We start from the raw sequence: 16213 nt of genomic DNA, 5'->3' as shown, positions 1-16213 counted from the left end.
GTATGTGGTGTTAATATATGGCCTCAAACTCCCATGCAAAAATTGGTCGATATCGGTCTATAATTATATATAGGCCCCATATAAACCGATCCCCAGATTTGACCTCCAGAGCCCCTTGGAAGAGCAAAATTCTTGCCATTCGGTTGAAATTTGGTACGTGATGTTAGTATATGGTATCCAACAACCATGCAGGAATTGGTTCCTATCAGTCCATAATTATATATAACTCCCATATAAACCGATCCCCAGATTTGACCTCCGGTGCCTTTTGGAGAAGCAAAATTCATCCGATCAGCTTGAAATTTGGTACGTGGTGGTAGTATATGATATTTAACAACCATGCCAAAAGTGGTCCATATCAGTCCATAATTGTACATAGCCCCATATAAACCGATCCCGAGATTTGGTTTTGGAACCTCTTGGAGGAGCAAATTTCATCCGAGTGAGTTGAAATTTGGTACATTGTGCTAGTATATGGTCGTTAACAACCATGCCTAACTAGGTCCATATCGGTCTATAGTTATATATGGCACTCAGATAAATCGATCCCCAATCACACAAAAATTGGTCCATATCAAGTTCATAATTGTATATAGGCCCCATATAAGCGACCACCATATTTAAATTCTTGCTCTCTACGTACAAAAAGTCCATATCGATTCGTTATTATTTGTAGACTTAACTATACATAACTTTTTTGTCTAATATATACCATGTATGGACTAAATCACAGTCTTTCGTAGAAGTTTCTACGCAATCCATGGTGGTGGGTACATAAGATTCGGCCTGGCCGAACTTGCGGCCGTATGTACTTGTTTTATCTAACATACACACAAAGGAAATATCATTACAATTGAGCCAACGCAAATTGTTCACTGATATATGGAAACATTTTCATTATAACAATGAATATATTCGTTAATAGTACGAAACGTTACGTGGATTAACAGAAAATTCGTTATAATAACGAAAATTTCGTTTTATTACAAAATTAATTCAATGAAAGTCAGTCAGTGAGACTGACTTTCATTGGCTCACATCAGCTTAGATTCTATATAGAGGACAATGTGAATATTGTTAAGATACCTTGCCATCGTCAAGTGTTACCACAACGCAAGTAATTCGATTGTGGATGACAGTCTTTCGTAGAACTTTCTACGCAATCCATGGTGGAGGATACATAAAATTCGACCTTGTTCTACCTTAACAATCGTTCAATGTAAATGTACGTTTCCTAATCAAAGGCTTGGGCTTTGAGAGAGTTCAAATAATGTTCCAATACTTACAGAGCACATCGCCTTCCGTAATCTTTAAGATCGATCTCTGTGTAGTCAAATCGTCTTCCCGAAACGGTTTCTAAAAAGGAAAAAATGATGAAAAGGAAAAACAAAGTTAAAATATTAAGATCTGGAGGTTAATATCAGGTGTAGCCGACTGTCAAGCATACAGTTCCTCCACTGAAACCTTCGAGTCTACAGTTTCATTTCTAACATTTTCTGATCTAAAGTTTCTTCCAATATCCATCAACTATCAACTGGGTGAATTGATAAATTTCAAATCATCTACAAACCTAACCGAAACTCTTGATCAACTATAACCAAAGTATTCTAAAAGTCCTGATCAGCCAATACCACCGTTCTCGATCATGTAAATATCGTTATTTGAAAATCCATCAACGAAATGTGTAATTAAAATTGAGCCAACGGAAAAAATTCGTTAATACAATAATATGTTTCATTATTGTGATGTATATTCTGTGGAATTGAAAAATTTTTCGTACTATTAACGTACATTTTTCGTTGTATCAATGACGAACTGTCATTGGCTCAATTTTAATGATCAATTTTCTTTGTGTGAACCCTCCATCAACTGCAAACCATAGAATGCATACATATAACAGGTTGGCTGATAAGTCCCCGGTCTAACAAAGGAAAAAAACATTTTTATTTGTCAAAATTACTTTCCAATTTTTTGATACCATTTTGGTAGTACTCCTTCGGTTTTGCCTCAAAATAGGCCTCAGTTTCGGCGATCACATCTTCATTGCAGCCAAATTTTTTCCCTGCGAGCAACCTTTTGAAGTCTGAGAAGAAGAAAAAGTGGCTGGGGGCCAGATCTGGAGGATACGGTGAGTGGGGAAGCAATTCGAAGCCCAATTCATGAATTTTTGCCATCGTTCTCAATGACTTGTGGCACGGTGCGTTGTCTTGGTGGAACAACACTTTTTATACCCTCCACCATAGGATGGGGGTATATTAACTTTGTCATTCCGTTTGTAACACATCGAAATAATGCTCTAAGACCCCATAAAGTATATATATTCTGGGTCGTAGTGAAATTCTGAGTCGATCCAAGGATGTCCGTCCGTCCCTCCGTCTGTTGAAATCACGCTAGCTTCCGAACGAAACAAGCTATCGACTTGAAACTTGGCACAAGTAGTTGTTATTGGTGTAGGTCGGATGGTATTGCAAATGGGCCATATCGGTCCACTTTTACGTATAGCCCCCATACAAAGAGACCCTCAGATTTGGCTTGCAGAGCCTCAAAGAGAAGCAAATTTCATCCGATCTTGCTGAAATTTGGTACATGGTGTTGGTATATGGTCTCTAACAACCATGCAAAAATTGGTCCACATAGGTCCATAATTATTATAGCCACCATATAAACCGATCCCCAGATTTGGCTTGCAGAGCCTCAAAGAGAAGCAAATTTCATCCGATCTTGCTGAAATTTGGTACATGGTGTTGGTATATGGTCTCTAACAACCATGCAATAATTGCCCACATCGGTCCATAATTATATATAGCCCCCATATAAACCGTTCTCCAGATTTGACCTCCGGAGCCTCTTGAAGGAGCAAAATTCATCCGATCCGGTTCAAATTTGGAACGTGGTATTAGTGGTATTGGCCGCTAACAACCATATTGGTCCATATCGGTTTATAGTTATATATAGCCGATCTCCAATCACACAAAAATTGATCCATATCGGTTCATAATCATGATTGCCACTCGAGCCAAAAATAATCTACCAAAATTTTATTTCTATAGAAAATTTTGTCAACATTTTATTTTTATAGAATTTTTTGTCAAATTTTTATTTCTATAGAAAATTTTGTCAAAATTTTATTTCTATAGAAAATTTTGTTAAAATTTTATTTCTATAGAAAATTTTTGTTAAAATTTTATTTCTATAGAAATTTTTGTCAAAATTTTATTTCTATAGAAAATTTTGTTAAAATTTTATTTCTATAGAAAATTTTGTTAAAATTTTATTTCTGTAGAAATTTTTGTCAAAATTTTATTTTGTTAAAATTTTATTCGGTTCATAATCATGGTTGCCACTCGAGCCAAAAATAATCTACCAAAATTTTATTTCTATAGAAAATTTTGTCAAAATTTTATTTCTATAGAAAATGTTGTCAAAATTATATTTCTATAGAAAATTTTGTCAAAATGTTATTTCTATAGAAAATTTTATCAAAATTTTATTTCTATAGAAAATTTTATCAAAATTTTATTTCTATAGAAAATTTTGTCAAAATTTTATTTCTATAGAAAATTTTGTTAAAATTTTATTGCTATAGAAAATTTTTGTTAAAATTTTATTTCTATAGAAAATTTTGTCAAAATTTTATTTCTATAGAAAATTTTGTCAAAATTTTATTTCTATAGAAAATTTTGTCAAAATTTTATTTCTATAGAAAATTTTGTTAAAATTTTATTTCTGTAGAAAATTTTGTTAAAATTTTATTTCTATAGAAAATTTTGTTAAAATTTTATTTCTATAGGAAATTTTTGATAAAATTTTATTTCTATAAACAATTTTTGGAAAATTTTAGTTCTCTAGAAAATTTTGTTAAAATTTTATTTCTATAAAAAATTTTTGGAAAATTTTATTTCTATAGAAAATTTTGTTAAAATTTTATTTCTATAGAAAATGTTGTCAAAATTTTATGTCTATAGCAAATTTTGTCAAACTGAATTATATACGTATTTGATGGATTTTTTTGATTTAATATATATGAACTTACATACAATTTAGAAGACGGTGTTAGGAGGTTTCAAGATACCTTGCCATCGGCAAGCGTTACAGCAACTTAAGTAATTCGATTGTGGATGGCAGTGTGTAATAGAAGTTTCTACGCAATCCATGGTGGGGGGTACATAAGCTTCGGCCTGGCCGAACTTACGGCCGTATATACTTGTTTCTTCTTCATATGGGACCATTTTGCCGCGATTTCGACCTTCAAACGCTCCAATAACGCCATATAATAGTCACTGTTGATGGTTTTTCCCTTCTCAAGATAATCGATGAAAATTATTCCATGCGCATCCCAAAAAAACAGAGGCCATTACTTTGCCAGCAGACTTTTGAGTCTTTCCACGCTTCGGGGACGGTTCACCGGTCGCTGTCCACTCAGCCGACTGTCGATTGGACTCAGGAGTGTAGTGATGGAGCCATGTTTCATCCATTGTCACATATCGACGGAAAAACTCGGGTGTATTACGAGTTAACAGCTGCAAACACCGCTCAGAATCATCAACACGTTGTTGTTTTTGGTCAAATGTGAGCTCGCGCGGCACCCATTTTCACAGAGCTTCCGCATATCCAAATATTGATGAATGATATGACCACCACGTTCCTTTGATATCTTTAAGGCCTCTGCTATCTTGATCAACTTCATTTCACGGTCATTCAAAATCATTTTGTGGATTTTTTTGATGTTTTCGTCGGTAACCACCTCTTTCGGGTGTCCACTGCATTCACCGTCCTCCGTGCTCATTTCACCACGCTTGAATTTTGCATAACAATCAATTATTGCTGATTTCCCTGTGGCAGAGTCCGGAAACTCATTATCAAGCCAAGTTTTTGCTTCCACCGTATTTTTTCCCTTCAGAAAACAGTATTTTATCAAAACACGAAATTCCTTTTTTCCATTTTTTTTTCACAATAACAAAAGTTGCTTCACAAAAGACGCTCTATCTCACAAACTAATTGACTTACAGACGTCAAATTTTGACACGAATCATTTGAAGGTTGGTACTATATAAAAATAATATATATTTAATACTAGCGACGCCATCTATGTTTCCGACCGGGGACTTATCAGCCAATCTGTTATGTTCGTATACATATATAATTTCCATAATTGTATACAGCCCCCATACAAACCGATCCCCAGATTTGGCTTGCGGAGCCTCAAAGAGAAGCAAATTTCATCCGATCCGGCTGAAATTTGGTACATGATATTGGTATGTGGTCTCTAACAACCATGCAAAAAGTGGTCCACATCGGTTCATAATTATATATAGCCCCCATATAAACCGATCCCCAGATTTGGCTTGCGGAGCCTCAAAGAGAAGCAAATTTCATCCGATCAGGCTGAAATTTGGTATATGATGTTGGTATATGGTCTCTAACAACCATGCAAAAATTGGTCCACATCGGTCCATAATTATATATAGGTCCCATATAAACCGATCTCCAGATTTGGCTTGCGAAGCCTCAAAGAGAAGCAAATTACATCCGATCCGGCTGAAATTTGGTACATGGTATTGGTATATGGTCTCTAACAACCGTGAAAAAATCGGTCCACATCGGTCCATAATTATATATAGCGCCCATATAAACCGATCCCCAGATTTGGGTTGCGGAGCCTCAAAGAGAAGCAAATTTCATCCGATCCGGCTGAAATTTGGTACATGATATTGGTATATGGTTTTTAACAACCATGCAAAAATTGGTCCACATCGGTTCATAATTATATATAGCCCCCATATAAACCGATCCCCCGATTTGGCTTGCGAAGTCTCCAAGAGAAGCAAATTTCATCCAATCCGGTTGTAATTTGGAACATGGTGTTAGTATATGATCTTTAACAACCGTGCCAGAATTGGTCCATATCGGTCCATAAATATATATAGCCCCCATATAAAACGTTCTCCAGATTTGACCTCCGGAGCCTCTTGGAGGAGCAAAATTCATTCGATCCGGTTCAAATTAGGAACGTGGTGTTAGTATATGGTCGCTAACAACCATACCAAAATAGGTCCAATCACACAAAAATTGGTAAATATCGGTTCATAATCATGGTTGCCACTAGAGCCAAAAATAATCTACGAAAATTTTATTTCTATAGAAAATTTTTTCAAAATTTTATTTCTATAGAAAATTTTGTCAAAATTTTATTTCTAGAGAAAATTTTGTTAAAATTTTATTTCTAGAGAAAATTTTGTTAAAATTTTATTCGGTTCATAATAAAATTTTCATCATTGTCAAAATTGTATTTCTATAGAAAATTTTGTTCAAATTTTATTCGGTTCATAATCATGGTTGCCACTCAAGCCAAAAATAATCTACCAAGATTTTTTTTCTATAGAAAATTTTGTCAAAAGTTTATTTCTATAGAAAATTTTGTTAAAATTTTATTTCTGTAGAAATTTTTGTCGAAATTTTCTTTCTATAGAAAATTTTTAGTTCTACACCGAAAGAATTTTCTTCGTAAAAAGAACGAAAAATTTCGTTAAAAGTACGAAATTTGTCATTGTTTTACAACCAAAGAAACTTTTCATTAAAAGTACGAAATATTTCGTACTTTTTACGAAGAAAAGTTCTTCCAAAAATTTCGTAGTTTGTAAGAAAAAAATTCGTACTTTTTATGAAGAATCTTCGTACTTTTTATGAAAAATCTTCGTACTTTTTATGAAACGATTTCGTTCTTTTTATGAAAATGTTTCGTACTTTTTATGAACAATTTTCGTAGTTTTTATGAAAAACTTTCGTACTTTTTTTATCAAAAATGTTGGAACTTTTAGAAAAAAATTATAGTCGAAAGTGCATTTGGTTGTAGTTACAAGTGTGAAAAATTACATCACTACTTTACATCTTAAGTTGTTGAATAATTTTTAGTTTTATTGCTTCACTTTTATTCATAGCGCGCTATCACCCAAATGAGAAGTAGCATAGACTTGCATAAAAAAATAGAATAAAGGAATACACTCAAGCACATTATAAAAGACAATTTAATGCCGCGAACGGAAATTTTACAACTTCAATGAAACTTCTTCGTTATTTCAAAGAAAATGTTTCGTACTTTTTATGAAGAAATTTTAACGCAGAATGTTTCGTAAAATATTCGTAAAAACTTCTTCACAAAATTCATGAAATTTGAAGAAAGTTTCGTTAAAAGTACGAACTTTTTACGAAGAAAAGTTAATGTAGAATATTTCATAGAAGTTTCGTATATTCGTAAAATGTTCTTCGTAAAATTTACGAAAATGAATGAAAATTTCGTTATTTTCGTTATTGAAGAATTCACGAAGAATAGTTAATGAAGAATTCTTCGTAAAATTAACGAAGAGAATGCTTTCGGTGTACAGAAAATTTTGTGAAAATTTTGTTTCTATAGAAAATTTTATTTCTGTAGAAAATTTTGTCAAAATTTTATGTCTACTTTGTCAAACTGAATTATGTACGTATTGGATCGATCTTTTTTGATTTAATATATCCACGTATGGACTTACATACAATTTAGAAGATGGTGTTAGGAGGTTTTAAGATACCTTGCGATCGGCAAGCGTTACCGCAACTTAAGTAATTCGATTGTGGATGGCAGTGTTTAGAAGAAGTTTCTACGCAATCCATGATGGAGGGTACATAAGCTTCGGCCTGGCCGAACTTACGGCCGTATATACTTGTTATGATTTCTGGTCGTTACATTCACGAAAAATCAATGGTTATATTAATAATATCCAATTATGAACCAAAAATCTCTAAACTGAAATCATCATCATACATTAGGTCTACCTACACAATAGAAAAAGTTACGTTCCAAAATCATGAACGGACGGTAACACAATGAAATCGAAACGTTCACGAAAAATCTAAACGGAATGTGCACGGTTTCATCCACGGGTGTTCCCGATTTCATGAACGGCTTTCGCTTTTCTTTGGCTATGAATGATCTTAAAATATTCCTTACCAAAAATTCGTGAACCAAAAATCTCTAAAGGTGGGTATTAAGTTAGAGTTTAGCCGCTAAAATCGTCATTTTTTCACTAAAGTGTAAACTAAATCAGTAAAAAAAAGGCATAAAATTATACATATTTGTTGCAAATTTTATTATAACTTGATGGGGGAATAGCCCAAAGAAATTTTTATAAAGTTTGTATTCCTTAAAATGGATTATTAAGGAAAAGTAATCGTGAAAAATTACGATTTTAGCGGCTAAACTCGAACTTAATACCCACCTTAAAATGAAATCATCATCATACATTAGGTCTACCTACACAGCAGAAAAAGTTACGTTCCAAAATGGTGAATGGACGGTAACAAAATGAAATGGAAACGTTCACGAAAAATCTAAACGGAATGTTCCCGGTTTCATCCACGGGAGTTCACGATCTCATGAACGGCTTTCGCTTTTCTTTGGCCGTGAAATATATAGTCTTAAAATATTCGTTAGACGTTCTTATGACAACTTCATCGGTGATGAAATATGCTAGGGCTACTTTTAACGCGTATGGAGCAGGCAATCAATCCATCGAGTCACGGTAGCGGTTTTTTTTTTTGTTTTATAAATTCGTAACCATTATGTTTTCAGATCATGAACGCTGGTTGGTGTTTTGACATCGTATGCTATCATCTTATCGATGTCAGATAGACACCCTCTGTTCTCCGTTTCACTTTCATGAACGGATCGTTTTGAAACGTGCAAACCATTAATGATTTTTTCTATGGGATGGCTGCACATATTAGTTAGCGAACCAATCATAAGTTTTCGACCATCTACAAACCGAAGCTCTAATCAACTATCCACAATCTGAAAACTTCCGATCACCAAATGTTTCAGCGAATAACCCCGGTTCACGATCAACTACATCTTGACTAATTCATAATTTTCCCACTGCTACACACGGAATCAAAAGGAACTTAGAAACTCTTCCAAAGTCATTACTTTTAATGTATGTCTAAACAGGCTCCTCTAAAGTTGTAAAGTGTACCTATCCTTTTCTCGATTGAGGTGGGATTTGCCATAAAATAATAATATTGGGAGAGTAAATGTTTTAGAATTTATTCCGAAAAAAATTTTAACCCACTGATCAATCGAAGTGTGGTCCATCGCTCGCCACTACTGTCTAACAAGATACGGATACTTCGACGAAAATTGACTCGTCTTTTTACTAAATCCACGAATTTATCCATAGGAAAGGCAACTCTGATTAGCCAAATCAGGCAAGTGGAACAACGCCATGTACCTTTCCATATATTGTAACCGTTTATCACACGCAAAGCTAACGTGATCGTTGCACTCGGTTGCAGCTGTTCATAGTACACCACACCACAAATAGTTTCACCAAATACACAGTATGCTCCCAGAGATAGAATCACAATCACATCCCAGATCACATACCAAGAAAATGGGACATTTTTGCCGCAAAAATGTTGTTTGCTCGAAATCAGATACATAATGTATAGTGTTACCCACAGAGACCTTCTGGCCTACTGTTCCACCACGCAGACCTTCGGGCCTACAGTGGCTCATTGCACATCAAACTGCTCATAGTGCGGTGATATTTTTGGCGTCGTCTGAGGAATTTATTCCCAAACGCGAAATAAGTAGTAACACAGAGACCTTCACGCCTACTGTTCCACCACAGAGACCTCCGGGTCCACCGCAGAGACCTTCAGGCCTACCGTTCCACCACATAGACCTTCGAGTCTACTGTTCGCTCTTAGACTAGCTAGTAGCTGTAACAGTGGTTTGCACTGCACAGCCGATACCGAAGCTGACACCAAACCGCTTCTACAACAATCAACGGTGGCAACACTAGCAACCGAAGATCTCATCGGTAGTTCCCGATCACCAAGATATCGACGAATAAACAAATTCCCGATTGACTACAAATCGACGAATACACAACTTCTCAATCACGAACGAACCGAACTACTCAGCAACTGTTCCACCATAGAGACTTTCAGACGGACCTACTGTTCCAGAGACCTTCGGGCCTTATGTTCGCTCGAAGACTAGCTAGTAGCCGTAGTAGTAGTTTTCATTGACCATCGCGCCACAGCGGATACCGAAGCTGACACCAAACTGCTTCTACAACAATAAACTATATCAACACCAGCCACCGTCCAAAAGCTGACGATCTGGTCAGCAGTTCCGGATAACCTACAAACACGGCAAATAAACAAGTTTCTGATTGACTAAAATCGATGAATACACAGCTTCCCAAACGCCAACGAATCGAACAACTCAGCAACGGCCAATCATCCAAGTTTCAACGAATGCAATAGCCCCCAAATATCAACGAACAACGAACGTTCTACCGATCATCAATGAACCGCATTTCTCATCAATTACCGAGCATTGATGAACCGATGTTCGCCTCCACTACCGATTATAAATAAACCGAATTTCTCACCCAATATCGAATGTCGATGAAACGACGTTCTCATCACTACTGAGTATCAATGAAACTAGTTTCTCTCCGTCTACCGATCACCAACGAACCGAGATTCTCATCAATTATCGAGCTAACGGTCTCATCCTCCACCGCACATCAATGAAGCGCATTTCATCAAGCGACCTAAGAATCGAAGAACTTACAACTTGCAGATTATCTATGAACCAGTACTCGATTATGGACAACTCAACGACATCCCGAATGCCTCATCCCGTCAGATTATGAGAGATTCTTATAGATCATTCGAAAGTGGTAAACACTTGTGTTCTAATTCCGAAACGGTTAATGGGTCCTTACAGATATCTTGTAGGCAACTGAGCTTACCTCAGTCAACGAAAAAATCACGTTACATGAATGGATCCACTTTTCATCATCAGCAATGATGCGATGCAAAAAACAACCTTTCTAGTGTTGCCTAGAAAGATGAAAAATCGTCTGTCGACATCTTTAGTCTTCAACTTATACGATACCTAGTATCCTTGCTCTTTATTCATTCCCAATAGTTTCAATCGATGGGAAATGTCTTGGAGTGTGAATTTGAAGTAATGCCTCCAATTCAGCACATTCCAACAAATTCGGCTGTCCTGGACGGCTTCCACAATGAAATGGAAACTTCTGAAATTCACAAACATCCTATCGCACGTTGAAATCGAAAGAGCCCAATCGGAGTAAACTTCCAAGAATACTCAATGCGATTCAACTACACTTAAAGAACTAAATCAACGCTTCCGTAAATGATGTTTTGTGGGCACTACAGCAAAATGAAATCTACGGAATGAGACTGTGATCAATGAATATGATGTCAGTATTGTCCGATGCGTATATTCCGAACTTAGCCATCTATTGTCAATTCTGAAAAGCAGCATTTTCATAGCTTCCGGGACTGTCAACCAAGAAATTTACGTGAAAGAGTGTTTGAATAAACTTCTGAAACACGGTTGTTCCGTACTGTTTTGGCCGGATTTGGCATCTTGCCATTACGGTAAAAAGGCCATGGAGTGGTACGCCACCAACAACGTGCAGGTGGTTCCCAAGGAAAAGAACCCTCCCAACATGCCAGAGCTCCGCCCAATTGAGAAATACTGGGCTATTGTCAAGCGGAACCTAAAGAAGACCAAAAAAACTGCTAAGGACGAGCAGCAGTTCAAGGAAAACTGGCTTTCTGCGGCGAAGAAGGTGGACAAGGTGGCTGTACAAAATCTGATGGCAGGTGTCAAGCGTGAGGCCCGGCAATTCGGATTTGGAAAAGCGAAAGCCTAACTGAATATTTTTCCAGAATTTTATACTAATTGAACTTGAAAATGAAATTTAATTTGATTTTTTAAATAAACGATTTCACCGATTTACACGCGTTTTCCCTTGACCAAATTTTGACCGCATCACCCTTTAACAGTGACAGTTTCAGGCTTTTAAAGAGTTGCTCATCGATCGAGAATTGACTTTCAAATATCCCCACGAATCTCATGAAAAACTCTAAACTCGCATACTTACCTAATGAAACATTAATGGACAATTCTTGCAGCAAATGGATCAAATATGTCTCATTGCCCTGTTCTATGTCCATATCAATTTCTTTGAGTAAATCATTAGCTTTTCTATTAAACGTTCTCATAAACTCCATTAAACCTCCAATTTTGAAAGCTGTATTCATAATCTTTCGATCACGGGTCCAATGATCATCTGGAAGTTTACAAAAACCAAACCACGTAAAATAAAATTCTTACATTTTTTTAAAGGGCCATAAAACTTCGCCAACTGATACTCACTTGATATAGTAATCAGGCCCCGGCCAATTGTATTGGAAAGACCGTCGTAACCAAGATCTGTTTTATCTATACTTAGTTTTGATGACAGAATATCTTTAACGACGACAGGATCTGTAGTTACCACAAATGTATAGGGTCCAACGTACCATAGAGCATTTTTACCATAATTCTCGGCAATGGAATTAAATACTTTTAAAAGATCTGAAAGTAAGAAATTAAGCTATGGTGATTTCCATTTTTTTCCAAAATATTTGTATTAAGAAACAATTCCATGGATCTATCTTTGAAAAATGATGTATCGAAGTAGCTGTAAAAAATCCCAATGAGGAATTGCTATAAGCAGTCTTATACTCTCATTTGAGAAAGAAACGACAAAAAATTATGGCATACTCAGGCAATGGAAAGGGTGTTTTTATACCCTGCGCCACACTGTGGAACAGGGTATTATAAGTTAGTGCATATGTTTGCAACACCTAGAAGGAGACGAGATAGACACATGGTGTCTTTGACAAAAATGCTTAGGGTGGGCTCCTGAGTCGATATAGCCATGTCCGTCTGTCCGTCTGTCCGTGAACACATTTTTGTAACCAAGGGATTAGGTGGTAATTTAATCGACTTCGAATTTGGCACAAGTATGTGTTTTGGGTCAAGATAGAACCCTATTGATTTTGGAAGAAATTGGTTCAGATTTAGATATAGCTCCTATATATATCTTTCGCCCGATATGCACTTATACGGCCCTAGAAGCCTGAGTATTACCCCAATTTGGTTGAAATTTTGCACTAGGAGTACAATTGGTAGTATAGTCAAATGTGCAAAATTTTATTGAAATCGGTTCAGATTTAGATATAGCTCCCATATATATCTTTCGCCCGATATGGACTAATACGGTCCCAGAAGCCAGAGTTTTACTCCAATTTGGTTGAAATTTTGCACAGGGAGTAGAATTAGTATTGTAGCTATGCGTGCCAAATTTAGTTGAAATCGGTTCAGATTTAAATATAGCTCCCATATATAGCTTTCGCCCGATATGGACTAATACGGTCCCAGAAGCCAGAGTTTTACTCCAATTTGGTTGAAATTTTGCACAGGGAGTAGAATTAGCATTGTTGCTATGCGTGCCAAATTTAGTTGAAATCGGTTCAGATTTAGATATAGCTCCCATATATAGCTTTCGCCCGATTTACACTCATATGACCACAGAGGCAAATTTTTAACTCCGATTTTGTTGAAATTTTGCACAGGGAGTAGAATTAGCATTGTTACTATGCGTGCCAAATTTGGTTGGAATCGGTTCTGATTTAGATATAGCTCCCATATATATTTTTTTCTGATTTCGACAAAAATGGTCAAAATACCAATATTTTCCTCGTAAAATCGCCACTTCTTAGTCGAAAAGTTGTAAAAATGACTCTAATTTTCCTAAACTTCTAATACATATATATTGAGTTATAAATCATAAATAAATTTTTGCGAAAATTGCTTCAGATTTAAATGTTTCTCATATTTTTTTACTAACATTATGTTCCATCCTAGTGCATTAGCAGACTTAAATTTTGAGTCTATAATATAGTCGGCCCCGCCCGACTTTAGACTTTCCTTACTTGTTTTATGATATGAACTCAACAGGCAAAATTGTTTTATTTGGAGCAAATATAATACACACGTCGCACAGTGGGTCAAAATAGCAAAAAAAATTCTTTCACTACGTTATCACTGAGTGGCATAGGCTACACATCTTTTGGAAAAGTGGGCGGTTCCACTCCCACTCTTAAAAATAGATCAATTTTGAGGCAACTTCGCAAAAGTGCATTTATGATTTATCGGTCGATAGATATGTATTAGGAGTATAGGATAATTGCATCCATTTTTACAAGTTTTCGATTATGCAGTGGCGATTTTACAAGGAAAATGTTGGCATTTTGACCATTTCTGTCGAAATCTGAAAAACATATATATGGGAACTATATCTAAATCTGAACCGATTTCAATCAAATTTGGCACGCATAGCACCAAAGTTAATTCTACTCCTTGTGCAAAATTTCAACTAAATTGAAGTAAAAACTTGTCCTCTATGGTCATACGAGTTTAAATCGGGCGAAAGCTATATATGGGAGCTATATCTAAATCTGAACCGATTTCAACCAAATTTGGTACGGACAGTAAGAATGTTAACTCTACTTCCTGTGCAAAATTTCAAGTAAATCGGAGTAAAAGTAAAAGTTGTCATATGAGTGTACATCGGGCGGAAGATATATATGGGAGCTATATATAAATCTGAACCGATTTCAATCACATTTGGCACACTAGACTATGGTACCAATTATTCTTCTTGTGCAAAATTTCAAGCAAATTAGGGTAAAACGAGTAAGGAAAGTCTAAAGTCGGGCGGGGCCGACTATATTATACCCTGCACCACTTTGTAGATCTAAATTTTCGATACCATATCACATCCGTCAAATGTGTTGGGTGCTATATATAAAAGGTTTGTCCCAAATGCATACATTTTAATATCTCTCGATCTGGACAGAATTTGGTATACTTCTACAAATTCTATAGACTCAAAATTTAAGTTGGCTAATGGACGAGGGTGGAACACAATGTTAGTAAAAAAATATGAGAAACATGTAAATCTGAAGCAATTTTAAGGAAACTTCGCAAAAGTTTATTTATGGTTTATCGCTCGATATATATGTATTACAAGTTTAGGAAAATTAGAGTCATTTTTACAACTTTTCCACTAAGCAGTGGCGATTTAACAAGGAAAATGTTGGTATTTTTACCATTTTTGTCGAAATCAAAAAACCATTTATATATGAGAGCTATATCTAAATCTGAACCGATTTCAATCAAATTTGGCACACATGGCTATACTACCAATTGTACTCCTTGTGCAAAATTTCAAGCTAATCGGGATAAAACTCTGGCTTCTAGGTCCATAAAAGTGCATATCGGGCGAAAGATATATATGGGAGCTATATCTAAATCTGAATCGATTTCAACCAAATTTGGCACGCATAGCTACAATGCTAAATCTACTCCCTGTGCAAAATTTCAACCAAATTGGGCCAAAATTCTGGCTTCTGGGGCCATATAAGTCCATATCGGCCGAAAAATATATATGGAAGCTATAACTAAATCTGAACCGATTTCAATCAAATATGGCACACATGGCTATACTACCAATTGTACTCCTTGTGCAAAATTTCAAACTAATCGGGATAAAACTCTGGCTTCTAGGTCCATAAAAGTGCATATCGGGCGAAAGATATATATGGGAGCTATATCTAAATCTGAATCGATTTCAACCAAATTTGGCACGCATAGCTACAATGCTAAATCTACTCCCTGAGCAAAATTTCAACCAAATTGGGCCAAAACTCTGGCTTTTAGGACCATATTAGTCCTTATCGGGCGAAAGATATATATGGAAGCTATATCTAAATCTGAACCGATTTCAATCAAATTTTGCACACTTGACTATACTGTACTCCTTGTGCAAAATTTCAACCAAATTCGGCCAAAAATCTGGCTTCTGGGGCCATATAAGTCCATATCGGGCGAAAGATATATATGGGAGCTATATCTAAATCTGAACCGATTGCAATCAAATTTTGCACACTTGACTATACGACTAAGTGTTATGTTTGTAAAAAATTTTAAACAAATCGGGATAAAAACTCTGGCTGCTGGGTCCATATTAGTGCATATCGGGCGAAAGATATATATGGGAGCTATATCTAAATCTGAGCCGATTTCAATCAAATTTTGCACACTTGACTATACTGTACTCCTAGTGCAAAATTTCAACCAAATTCGGCCAAAAATCTGGCTTCTGGGGCCGTATAAGTCCATATCGGGCGAAAGATATATATGGGAGCTATATCTAAATCTGAACCGATTGCAATCAAATTTTGCACACTTGACTATACGTTATGTTTGTAAAAATTTCGTTATGTTTGTAAAAAATTT

At 35.8% G+C, this 16213-nt stretch overlaps 3 protein-coding genes across 3 annotated transcripts in view; 1 reads left to right on the top strand and 2 right to left on the bottom strand.

Annotated features, from left to right (window-relative positions):
* The window catches only part of LOC142228753 (putative cytochrome P450 313a4), a 170909-nt gene that overhangs the window by 70200 nt on the left and 84496 nt on the right, over positions 1-16213 (top strand). The window lies entirely within an intron of this gene.
* The window catches only part of LOC142231191 (putative cytochrome P450 313a4), a 169246-nt gene that overhangs the window by 109708 nt on the left and 43325 nt on the right, over positions 1-16213 (bottom strand). The window lies entirely within an intron of this gene.
* Positions 1-16213, bottom strand: part of LOC142228754 (putative cytochrome P450 313a4) — a 47242-nt gene that overhangs the window by 29876 nt on the left and 1153 nt on the right. The window contains exons 2-4 of the mRNA XM_075299264.1: positions 12242-12442; positions 11967-12155; positions 1287-1356 (exon numbers count right to left, since the gene is read on the bottom strand). Of these exons, the coding sequence (XP_075155379.1) occupies positions 1287-1356; positions 11967-12155; positions 12242-12442 (460 nt within the window). The remainder of the gene's footprint in view (positions 1-1286; positions 1357-11966; positions 12156-12241; positions 12443-16213) is intronic.

The sequence above is a fragment of the Haematobia irritans genome, chromosome 3, assembly GCF_050003625.1.
Source record: "Haematobia irritans isolate KBUSLIRL chromosome 3, ASM5000362v1, whole genome shotgun sequence".
NCBI lineage: Eukaryota > Metazoa > Arthropoda > Insecta > Diptera > Muscidae > Haematobia > Haematobia irritans.
This window is presented reverse-complemented; position numbering and strand designations above follow the sequence as displayed.